Consider the following 12,173-nt stretch of genomic DNA (forward strand, 5'->3'; position numbering starts at 1 on the left):
TAAACATACTAAACAGAGTTTTCATCTACTAATTGCTTTCCGCAAAGGTGAGGATAAATTTCAGTTCTTGTCGCTTGATTAACCTTTATTGGCCTATTTCACAGATTTCACAGAAAGGTGCAATCTGATCCCACATTTAAGGAATTCTGATTTACTAGTGTATAAAAATGAAAAAAAGTACAGTTTGCATTGTCATACTTTTACCTTCAGGCTGATTATCCATTTGATGTATTTTATGCATTCCTTTTTGTAGGTTAATTAGGTAATAGTTAGTTACACACGACCCCTCAAGCATGTATAATGCTTTTATTCTCATTGTGTTTAAATAAAGGATCTTACTTACTTACTTACTTACTTCCACAAAAAGTGGAACCAAAGCTAATTTTGATGTCCTTCGCATATAGCGGCTGTTTTAACAGGTAAAATGGGAATTCTTAGCTCCCCGTACGAGTAAACATATTGGGTTTTTAATCCAAAATGCAAACGCTGTAGGTCTCGTTTACTATGTTTCCACAATAACACATCCAATACCCCGAAATCCACCACACAATAGCCCGAAATGGCAGATGGAAAATGACTTTTGGGACTTTTGGCGACGGTCTGCCTTTCAACCTGCTGATTTACGAGATGGTGTGAAGAGAAAACAGATTTTAGCGTAACTTTGCGTCCTACACACTTATACTAATTAAGGCAATAAATAACAGGTCCTCTGTAAAACCGGATTTTGCCGGAAGAGTAATCATCATAATAAATATTCGGTGGAGCCAAATTCAGCAGCGCCCAAGCGGATAACGTTTGTCACGTACAAGTTGGGTAAACGTGACAAGAGTCGCTCTCTGCTAGTTTCATTTTTGTAAATAAACCAAGCTGATTGCTTAGCTGACATTACTGACCAAAGGAAATTTCATTTGGGCCAATATTAATATTGCATATCGTTTTACATTGCGCAAACGGTACGTTTCTGTTGGAAACAGAAAATTATTTTTAAACAATTAATTTCATTTTCAAAAGTTCAAATGTTCGGGGGAAGGGATGTTGAAGTTTCGAATTGATCGTCTCGTAAGTCATCAACAGGTATATTCCGTTTGGGAATAGCTTCATAAAACTTGCATAAAAGCACCCTGAATCAATAAGTACACTGTTTGAGCTAATTAATTTAAAGCTAAAAATCCGTGATTGAACTGCTATGCGAGTACCACAATCACTGGCGTTATGTCGCTATTGCGCAAAGGCAGTGCTTACTCATGTTCTCCTCAGCCAATCACAGAGCGCAATAAATTATAGGCATGCAAGAAAACACCATTGATTGTTCCAGTGGCGCCTTTTGAAGACACAATAGGTCAGTTTACATAGTTGTCAGATTAGTGACTCGTTTTTACTTTACGAACAAAGGTAAATAAATCAAACACGATTTATACGACTGATAAATGCAGTCAGTACGGTACATGTTGAGGTTATGCTCCAGTGACGCCGTAGAGGTCACCGCCTTAGCACGATATTAATATTGAATCGTTCATTTGACGTCAGACATGCCGGCAATTTGCGTAGCGTGTAGGTTACGGCGCAGTGTCTTATTACGGTTATAACAAACTTCCAGTTTGATTCCTTAGAAGCTAAACCAGACGACTAGCTTATACTTCGAGCAGTTTGTTTGTGAGTATCTTGAGACCTGCCGTTTAAACGTCTGAACTGAACGAACATTGGTGCGTAGACGTGGATTATAAATCGACATAATACTCAAAACCGCTCCGTCAAGTCGATCAGCTGAAAACAAAGATTAAGAAGGTAAGGGTTAAATTCTTTGAAGCTATAATCTGCAACAACTCTCTGCTCATTACAGGGAGATACCACCTGTCGAAAATATCAAAGGCTTTCATTTATTGCTCGGCTGAGTATCTATAATATGCATTGTGCTCATTTGAAGGTCTCTTGTTTTGACAAGCTGTATAACTGAACTATAAAATTTAAATGATCGCTAATAGCTGCTAATAGCTGCGATCCAGAGAATTGTAGACGTGCTTGGTCTTTCAAATGTTCCTCCAATTCAACTACATTTATCTATAGACCAAGACATTTTTTATGATTCCGTTTTTTTCGGCGTCGGTGAAGGAGTTAATCATTTTGATATAAAATGCCGAATAATTAACTTACCAAGCGAAGTTGCTTTGAAATCCATTGCGGTTTCAACGAGTGAATTTTAAAGCAGGAATTCCGTCTTAAGAACTACCTTAGCTGAAACGAGAGATACCCAGTTAAAATTTCTTACATTGACTGGCTCGAATTTCAGAGGACCAAAGCAACATTTTATTACTTAGCTGGCATCATAACGTTAATTGTGATTCAAAAAATATTAATTGTATTGCTTGAATAATAGTAATAACAATAATAAAACGAATGCGTCAATCGAACATAAAATTTTAATGACTAGAAAGACCATAAATCTAACAGCGTCAAATGATCTGAGATAAGCTTTAAAAGAGAAAAACCATTATACTGTTTTCGTTATATTCTGACCTAAGGCGGTGAAAAATAAATTATACCCGATGCAATAGTTCAGACTAGAGAAAAACGTTGTATGATTAAAGCAGAACTTTGTACAGTTAGTTTTTTTTTTTTATTTAATCAGCCGCCTGTTCAGTACACTGGCTAATTTTATTCTGATCAGTCAAGGTCAGTAATTCATCAGTAATTTATCCTGAAAAGCGATAAAAGTATTCCTGTCGTCAACGTCAACTAATGTCAACAGCATTTCTTGAAAAGCCGATATAAAACCTCAAGGATGCTCCAGAATTCACGCTAACTTCAGAGACAGAATTCGAACGTTGAAGTTTTTAAATCGCAGTTCATGAGCTTGTCTGATTAATCACGAATTTGAATAAACTAAATTTACCTCTTTTCTCTTGCCGTAACATTTATTTTGGGTTTTTATTAATAGAAATCGTGTTCTTTTGTGATGTGCGAGATTGGAGTTAATTGAAAAGAGATCCAAATTTAAAAAAATCACTGACTAAAGTCGTTTTTGCTGAAAGCAGTTGCCACCAATCATATTCCGCCAACTAACAGGTGAACTGATGTTACAAATGATAAAAAGTCAATGGCAACATGCGTTGTATTTAAAACGGCTGAAACGACAGGTGAGCAACTGCTTATCATACCTCGATCGTCGTAGGAACTCCCTCTGTTTATGTTTCACTTGAGTCGAGTCACGTACTGAATAGTTATTCACCATGTCATTCGGTGAAAGGGGCCCCACGCAATTCACTGAAATTAACGACAAAAATTAAATATATAATCCGTTTTGTAAAATGCGGGAAAAAAAAAGGAACACTATTTCCTAAGAATTGTCTGTTTCATTCGAACCGGCTCAAAAGGTAGCTAGAACCGAGTTCTATTTCAGATAATCACTGATCTGCTCCATAGAAACATATCGACTCAGTCTTTCGATGGTCTACTTAAAGGGAAAGTATCATGGGTTTTTTGGTATCTTTTGTTAAAAATGATGAAATAAGACCTTTAATCAGCTGCCAAATAATTCTAGAATGACGAGAGGAAAGAAATGAACTTAATTCTGGAAAGGAACAACTTGTGATCTGTTCTAGCGCATTTTGGAAACAAAAATGCGAGAACTTGAAAAACATTAGCCTAATTTTTTTTGTTAAGTTTCAATCTATATCGGCCTACTCTGCCTCTGGCCAGAGGCACTAATCGACAGTTTTATTACACTGGGGTGATAATTTATAACAATCTTGACAATTATGTTTTTGTTTCTGCTGACAGACAAACATTTTTTGGGTTTTGAAATGACAGCAACTTCCCCGTTAACAACTGGACGGCAAGCTCAAATTTACTATCCCGATCAGGCTGGTGAGGTACGAAGCGTTAACCCAGTGATCTATTGAGTTGGTGGCCGGAAACTTAATTGAGAGCTATTAAACGGATATATAACCAAAAACACCAACCGAAAATAGTGTGCTTTACCTTCCATTTGAAAGGTGCATTACTTAACAAATAGATTCCAAGTTGCCGTGCGTCTGTTCAGTAATAGATCACAGATGACGTCAAAATGTGGTAAGAACAAAAAAGTGGCACACGAGCCGCAGGCGAGTGTGTCACTGATGTTCTTACCACAATTTGACGTCTTCTGTGATCTATTACTGAACAGACGCACGGCAACTTGGAATCTATTTGTTTTATACAATGGACAGAAAGGAAACACGACACACTTGCCTCTGAGCGCTTGACTGTTCGATTTGTGCCAGTTCAGGCATTTTCAAAGTCACCAACGCTACTTTCCATGTCGGCTTCTTCTTTTCTTCTTTATTGTACTTGTAAACAGCTTCCTCTAATTTTTTTCCGAGGCCTTCGCTTGCTCAAAGCAGAATAATCGAGTAAATATTTTCAAAACTGTGAGCGTTTTCGTAGCGATAACAGCTGTTTTGAAGATTTTTTCCAGTTTAGGCATTTTCAAATAGATAAAACACTTAATTGGTCTCTTCTTTTTCTTGTTTTCTTGTTTGTAAACAGCTCCTGCTTAACTTTTCTCGAGGTTTTCACTTGCTCAATTCGAAACAATCTTGCAAACATTTTAAAAACCGCGCGCCGATGTTGGACAAAACAAAGAAAAACAATTTTCCCGTGACGTCATCCGTGTGTCTGTACTCTAATAGATCATGGGCAACGACCAATCACAGCGCGCGTAGTATTCAGTACATTGTATAAATACAAATAGATCACACCTGGGATTTCACCGACCCATCGACAAGGCAAACCTTGGTACTGTAGAACAAATCGTACCAATTGCATGACGGTACTGCGAATAGCTTTTAGCTGGGAATGGTCGCTATAATATTTAGATTTGCCGTGTTATTGTTCTTATTGTTCCTCTAAATGTGTTCAAGGAGGAGATTCAGTATGCAAGGTTCAATTTTACTCCAGAACATAGGGCCCAGATATCTTAAACAGTGCCTTCCATACGTTCTGGTCCGGCTCGAATCTTGGCTGACTAAACTCCTTATCTCTTATAATTTAGTTTAACATTTATATATTGATTATTACACTCAAGGCATCTCTTTACTAAGCTTGGCCACCGCCGATCAGAAAACTGAAGATGTGGTAAACTGGTCAGTATTGCTCCACAGGTTCAGTCATTTTTAAATAAGGGGCGCGCTAGATATCACTTCTTTTCGTTCTACCAATTCACAGCTCAAAGCCGAACAATCAACAACATAACTCCAGTCGGTGCCTTCTTCAACCACCGCTCGTCGGTAAATTATCTTCGGAGTCTTTCGACGTCTTCGACAGTGGAAAGATTCTCGTATGAAGAATTACATTAAAAGCGAAAAAAGTGGAGATTACAGAGACAGATTTTTACGAACCTGTTTTTTTTTTTTTTTTTTTTTACCACAAATGCGTCAAAACCGGTCGCATAAAAAACGATTTTTTTTTTCATTATCGTTCCTTATAAGAGCAAAATATTTTGAACCTTTTTAGGACACCCCACTGAAGGAAAGTCCGGAAACTCCACAGTAAATTTTACATTTTGACGAAAAAAGGTTTAAGATTCGAACTTGTTGGATGAAATACACAAACCCATTATCAGTGGCGCTCGAAAAGCAGTATTTTGCTTTACAAACTATCATGTGTGATTTCCTATCGCGCTTCCAGGGATGTAATTAGGTTTGTATTGTTATCTTGTTCGCTTTTAGTGTATGAGCCGTCCACTCGTGTACGCAGGTTACAAAGACTAGCATTATCAGTGCATTCACGAGCTTAAAGGCCCCGTCCATGCTAATCTAAATTAATTTTAAAATGTATCTTTTTTATCCGGAGTAGATGCATAGATGGGGCCTTATCCACGCTGGAGAATGTTTTCAAAACGATCCGTTTTCGCCGGGCGGTGTGAACAAAAGAGCAAACCGGTAGGAGAGAAGAAAAAAAGATTCATTTTCAATTTTTTTTTCCGAATAAGTGTTAACGGGGCCAAAAACTCTAGGAAGCTACCTTAATTGGTGTTGTTGAATTGTGCTGATTTTCGCACGAAGAAGATAGGTGCATGAGTTTTTGTTGGCACAAATAATAATAATAATAATAATAATAATAATAATAATAATAATAATAATAATAATAAAAAATAAACGGCCGTCAGAACGAGACCTTGGCCGTTTTAATTATAACGGAGTTGTCGTGAGAAGGGATTTCACAATACCTTTTTTTCCCTAACACTTTTGGATTAAAAAAGCTACACTGCATTAATTTTTACTTAACAGCTTCTTCAATCAGTAGATATTACGTCCAATGAAAATTATGTAGAAAAGTATTTCAAATTTTTTGTTTTATTCAAATGACATCATTGTCTGCCAACTGTTATAGGGCCTCTAGTTTACTATTGAATGCTAATTTAATAACATCAAAATAGTTCTATATTTATGTCTATTCGATTTACCATAGCAATATAAGTTATCAATCATTGATATAACTATTAATTTCAACAAGTTCCTTAAAAGGGTGGTTAATTACGTATTGGATGAGAGTTTATAAAGCTTCCGGTATTGTGACAGTTGTTAGTTCAACAAGTACTGTTCAGCTCGATTAAAATGCAAAGGTTTCGCTCGATCTATCTCAATGGGCTGATTGTTAAGCCTCCATAGAAAAACAAGAACAAACGTTGAAGATTTTTCTTGAGAGTTTTTGACCTGCTCTGTACACGCGCTCATGGAAACCTCAGTAAACTCTGGTATATTGTAACTTACTCTCTAAGGTAACAATATGAAAACACTCATGGAACAGTTATTTTTAGTAAAACTAGTTTCTTCTTTTTGTTTATAGAATAAAGTTCGACAAAATTAGATCTTGTCAAACCCAAAAACAACTCTGACGTATAGACTCTGACTAAACTATATTCAGTTCACAGAAGATTGATTTAAAGACCAGATGATTCTTTCTGGATTTCAACGAACATGGGAAGCTAAGGAAGCTACTTAGGTACAAAAACAATTAGTGTTAAAAATAGACTACAATGTGGGTATAATTGTGTTTTTTGATAGGCCTAATACCCAGGAAGGAATCTCTTGATTTCTGGTGACCAATGACCTATACCTGATTCAGAGCCGCCATATTATTACCTTCTTACACTTCCTTTAACATTTGTACAGATCGTTGCACAATCAGATTTGAATGCTGAAAAAACACTGGCCAACGCAAGACAGCATCGAAGTGCTTGAGATGGGGGATTTCGAAGCTAATAGGAACAAACTAGGAAGAGCACTGAGTTCTCACGAGGATCTCAAGAAGCCTTATAAAGACGAAGAGGATGACAAACAATATTCAATTCGATTTTTAATTCTGGACTATTGTAACTATACCTCTGGTCACGGACCGCCTCGAATTGTTGCCTCCAAGCAAGTGATTAGAAAAATATTTTGGACTTTGTTGTTTCTCACTGCATTGGGAGTGTCATTATGGCAGATAACCATTTTGTATAAAACCTACGAACAGCGACCGCTGACCACTCACGTGGCGATACAGCACGAAACGGTAAGTGGTGCATGATTTGCAATGAAAAAATATTTTAAGTCAAAATAGAAAGATTTCTATAATAAGTCAATTTAAACAGCTTGGCAAACTTTACAGGCCAAAGCGTCACTCATGACCAAGTTATCATCGACAGAATAATTTTGCAGAAGGAGCCGTCAAGTTTAGAAGACAAAATAAACATTTCGAAAGACAGTAACAATAATGCGCATATCTGACTTATTATAAAATACTGCAAAAAGTGTTCTTGTTACACTTATGAATGAAAATCTTACTGCATTCCAAGTCCTGGTGAATTTCAACAAGCAGTATACAAGAGATACAGGAGGGTAATGATGATAATGATAATGATAATGATAATGATAATGATAATAATTCGAGCTTAATTTATACCGCAAAAATGTGTCAACGGACACGGTGAAGTGACAGCTGGTATGAATAGTATCACGCGTGCAGCGATTAATAGTATACTTATGTATTTACAAATACAAGTCACCCATTAACAAAATCCTATTCCTTTGTCGAGCTTGAATTATTTTTATTGTTTCAGAGCTTAGAATTTCCTGTTATTACAATCTGCAACTTCAACGCAGTAAAACAAGGCTCGCTTGCGGATTTTCCAGAGGAACTGCGGGCTGACATCGAGGCACAAATTACGGATCTAAAGGGAGGTAAGATAAAACCTAGCTAGTTTAACTCCAAAAACATCAAAGTCAAAACAACGCAGGCTAATACCCCGTTTACGCATGATTTCTTGTGTAATTTTTATCGCACTTTTTTAAATAAACCCTTTTAGCTTTTTAGCCTTTTTATTCCGTTTTTAATCTTGTCAAGCGCATTTGAACAATTCATGAAATTTGCGCATTAGAAATGTTATTATTATTATGTTACTCAGTAAATGTAACTTTTGTCGAGCCCAAGTCGCAGTTTTAAAGCGCGGGTGTAAACTAGCGGTGCTATTAGCTCAAAACTTACAGTTACAGAAAACAATACCAAGTGATCGAAGGCTTGACTACTCTCTGAGAAATTGGTTTATCAGGTTGGTTATGTCTGTTGTAAAATCTGGAATTCTTTTTCTGATCTACATTATTTGGACAGGTGCAGCCAGACGTCGAAAGAGAGCAGCAACCGGCGCGGCACCAACCGTTGATCCTACATTTAATTTCGAAAATTTCGAAGAGGAAGAAGAAGGATTTGAGAACCCGGATTTACTGGATTCTGATTTCAAAAGTAGAGAGGAGTTGACCATGATTATGGCTCAGTTCAGCGCCGATGACCTTATACCATTTGGACATGATTTTGATGACTTGGTCGTATCGTGCACATACCGTGGAATCACATGTCGGTAAGTTTAGTTTAGCTTCACTTGTGTTGAGAAAGAATGAATGCGTAATTAAGTTAATCACGTAGAAAATAGCAAAAAATTTTACAGAGGAACGTATCTTACGGGCACCTTACCAATGACATACTATGTGAAATGTAAAAAAAAAAAATGTGCACCTGTAAGTGCGTGAGGATAGCAAGTATAGGAGGTAAAGCTTTTTCCTGCAATCAGAGTACACGTCGGCGTATGTATGTATTAAATCAGAGCGTACGTCGAAGAGGGTTGTAAACAGAGCGCATTCTATTAATCAGCGCTTTGTCGTAAATAACACTTTGTAATACACAAGGCAGCCCCTCAATATGAGCAAACACGTGCTGTGATTGGTTCCTTTCTAGTACGCTGTAACCTCCTATCCCGAGAAGAGAATTTGCTCGAAATATTATTATGGTGAACAAAATTGGCGCTTCTTTAAATAGAAAATTTCGTTTTGTTAATTAAGTTAGTAATAGTTATGATAATGAGACAAGACACAGAGATCGTGGTTCCAGGCCAACAACCAACATATGCATTGAGATCATTTTTTGTACCTTATTTCTGATGTCCTGCCAGTCAATTTAATCCACTCCAGAAACAATGAAATAATTGTTTCTTTCCTCTTTTCTTCTCCTTGGAATTAAAATTTAGTTCAACTTTCTCTCAGGAATTTTCTTATCTTGCCATTTCCTCTTTTTTTCTAGTAATTTTTCAAGCGCATATTGGATTCGATACTGGCACTATTCGTACGGAAACTGCTACACTTTTAACGGAGGAAAAGACAAATCAGGAAACAAAGCTCCAGTGTTGAAATCTAACAAGCCAGGACCATCACATGGTAAAATTATCTAGAAACCATTAGGAGCAGGTCTTTCGTCAATCACGACTGAAAATCAGTCGGATTTTTAATGTCCCTTTGTTGTCCCTTAGTTTTGTTGTTGTTGGTTTTTTTCTGCGAGAAAATTCTTGTTTTGGTAGCCGGACGTCGGCTGCCAATTTAGATATGACGTCATCATAATGCGTCAAAAATGAGACACGTCTGTGTTTGATGACGTTTCCTGCATGCTTTTGATGGTAAACAGGATTCGCTATTAGCAGCTGACTGTTTGAAGTTGTCACTTGTAAGGCTGTGTGAAGATTTTATCCTTCTCTTTTCACGACTTTGCCAGTCGTAAGTTAGGAACTCAACAGAATATAAAGCAGTAACCTTCGTACTTGTAATTCTGCACTTGTCCCTGATTGGCTCTTTCTTGTGATTTGCCCCTCAGACAGTTTCTCATTTTGGGAGTCATAAGGAAACCCATATCGTTATCTAAGAATAAGGATATTAGATAAAAGACCTGGCCCCAGTTGTTCAAAGGCCGGATAACTTTATCCAGTGGATAAGTCACTATCCGACAGTTTCAATCTGTGCAAAGATTTCAGTATTTCCTCTTGTACAACCGAATATGTGCACTCTAACCACTGCTTAGTTGGGTAGTATACGAAAACCTTGGAAAACCTTTAACGTGAAGTATATTTTAGACGCTGAAGAGTGCCTTATCCAGCGGATAAAGTTATCCGGTCTTTGAACAACTGGGACCTGGCACACATTTTTACGGCTATATTAACCAGTTTCAGCTGCGCTTTTTGTTGAAAGATTCTTTCAAAAACCCTCTCTATAGTAAACGCACTCACGGGACGTGGTACACTTTGAAGTTATCTGTTTTATTCTTATTCTCAGGACTGGTTCTCGAGCTGAATATCCAGCAGCAAGAATACTTAGGAGCTTTTACAGAGGAAGCAGGAGTGAGGATCGACATTTCAAACCAAGGAGAGATGCCTTTTCCTCGCGAGAAGGGACTTAGCGCTGCTCCAGGATTTGCAACATCGGTTGGAATAAGAAAGGTTATTAGCTTACAATAATTAGTGTTTACTAAACTGTAAATTGTAGTAAAATATATATTGTTTTTTTTTGCGCATCCTTAGTGGTTGGCTTCTCAAACTCGGGATAGTATTTCATATTCACCTTTCCAAAATGTCTTGGATTTCGCGCGCGAATTTGTTAGAAATAACGTGACTCATCGGGGCCTGCTATATACTGAAACAGTTATTCACTTCAATTTCGGTGAATGAGATGAAAGGTGGTAGATATTATCCTTGCCCCTTTGCGGTGAGTATTATATATCTACCTGACTATCTTCTTCCTACAGTAAATAATAGTTGATTAATTTTGTTTTAGTTATTTGAAGACATTACTTAGGTAGCTAGATATCATGCAGTATGAGGAATCTACCATCTTCTAATATACACGCTGTCTTCACGAAACGGCAAAGCAACATCACCGCGCCCTTTTTCTTTCCCAAACTGCTTTCAAAGTCCATTGCTTCTCATTTCCGGTCATTTTCCCTCCCCGTGAAAAAATTCCCTAGCTCGACCTGCTTTGTAAGTCTAGCTTTTCAACAGAAATTATCTTCGTAAAAAAATATATAAAGGTTAACTCTTTCATACGAAGAGTAAAGATGAATAGCTCAATGTTTTTGTTCGCAGGTCGAGATAAGCAGAAGAGATCCCTTCAAAAACAACAGATGCTTCAACAGTACAACCCTGGATGATGCAAATCTCTACAGACGTTCGTTCAAAGTAGGGTATTCAGCTACGGTAAGTACGCATGCGCGAACAGCACTGAGGTGTAATGTTTCTGTAATTAGATATACTATCTGTTTTTGTTCTCATTTTTTTTAGGCATGCAAAGAGTCCTGCTTGGCTTTTAATCAAAGAAAAGAATGTCAATGCATGGAGTACAGATTTCCAAGTCCTTCTAATTCGACTCCAATTTGCAACATCTTCAATAGTACAACTGGTAAGAATTGGTGAACTTAAACTAACCCTTTTCCTTCTCTCGCGAACTCACGTAAGAGCCTGCATGGGAACTGTTTGTGTTACGTACCTACTTGGTATGGTGGTGCCATTAATTGGACCCAAAAGTTCGAGTCGGTCAGATAGTACGCAACTTTTAAGATCCTCTTATTTTGTTGGACCTGTATATTACATTCCTCAAAATTAGTTCCTAATTCAAGAGAACTGATACGATTATGACAGAACAAACGGGCTAAATGAAACTGTTACTTTTCGCTTACATGCTGGGCTATTAACGTATGCATTTTATACAGACATTATATCGTCTTTTTCATGCATTGTGAGGAAAGGGATAAAAGTTTTTCATGAATTTGCAGGTTCCTTATGCAATGTTTTTTCTTTTCAATTTTCAGTGAGCTGCCTTAGCAGAGTACAGAGAGCGTTCAAA

At 37.3% G+C, this 12,173-nt stretch overlaps 1 protein-coding gene across 1 annotated transcript in view; it reads left to right on the forward strand.

Annotated features, from left to right (window-relative positions):
• Positions 1 to 1,520: 1,520 nt before the first annotated feature.
• The window catches only part of LOC146468258 (epithelial sodium channel subunit alpha-like), a 13,341-nt gene continuing 2,688 nt past the window's right edge, over positions 1,521 to 12,173 (forward strand). Inside the window, exons 1-9 of the mRNA XM_085124669.1 lie at positions 1,521 to 1,785; positions 7,152 to 7,533; positions 8,081 to 8,201; positions 8,629 to 8,875; positions 9,592 to 9,725; positions 10,611 to 10,774; positions 11,417 to 11,527; positions 11,612 to 11,729; positions 12,139 to 12,173. The exon at positions 12,139 to 12,173 is cut by the window's right edge and continues 44 nt beyond it. Of these exons, the coding sequence (XP_084980795.1) occupies positions 7,174 to 7,533; positions 8,081 to 8,201; positions 8,629 to 8,875; positions 9,592 to 9,725; positions 10,611 to 10,774; positions 11,417 to 11,527; positions 11,612 to 11,729; positions 12,139 to 12,173 (1,290 nt within the window). The 5' untranslated portion in view covers positions 1,521 to 1,785; positions 7,152 to 7,173. The remainder of the gene's footprint in view (positions 1,786 to 7,151; positions 7,534 to 8,080; positions 8,202 to 8,628; positions 8,876 to 9,591; positions 9,726 to 10,610; positions 10,775 to 11,416; positions 11,528 to 11,611; positions 11,730 to 12,138) is intronic.

This window comes from Pavona decussata, unplaced genomic scaffold (assembly GCF_977016875.1).
Source record: "Pavona decussata unplaced genomic scaffold, jaPavDecu1.1 SCAFFOLD_133, whole genome shotgun sequence".
NCBI lineage: Eukaryota > Metazoa > Cnidaria > Anthozoa > Scleractinia > Agariciidae > Pavona > Pavona decussata.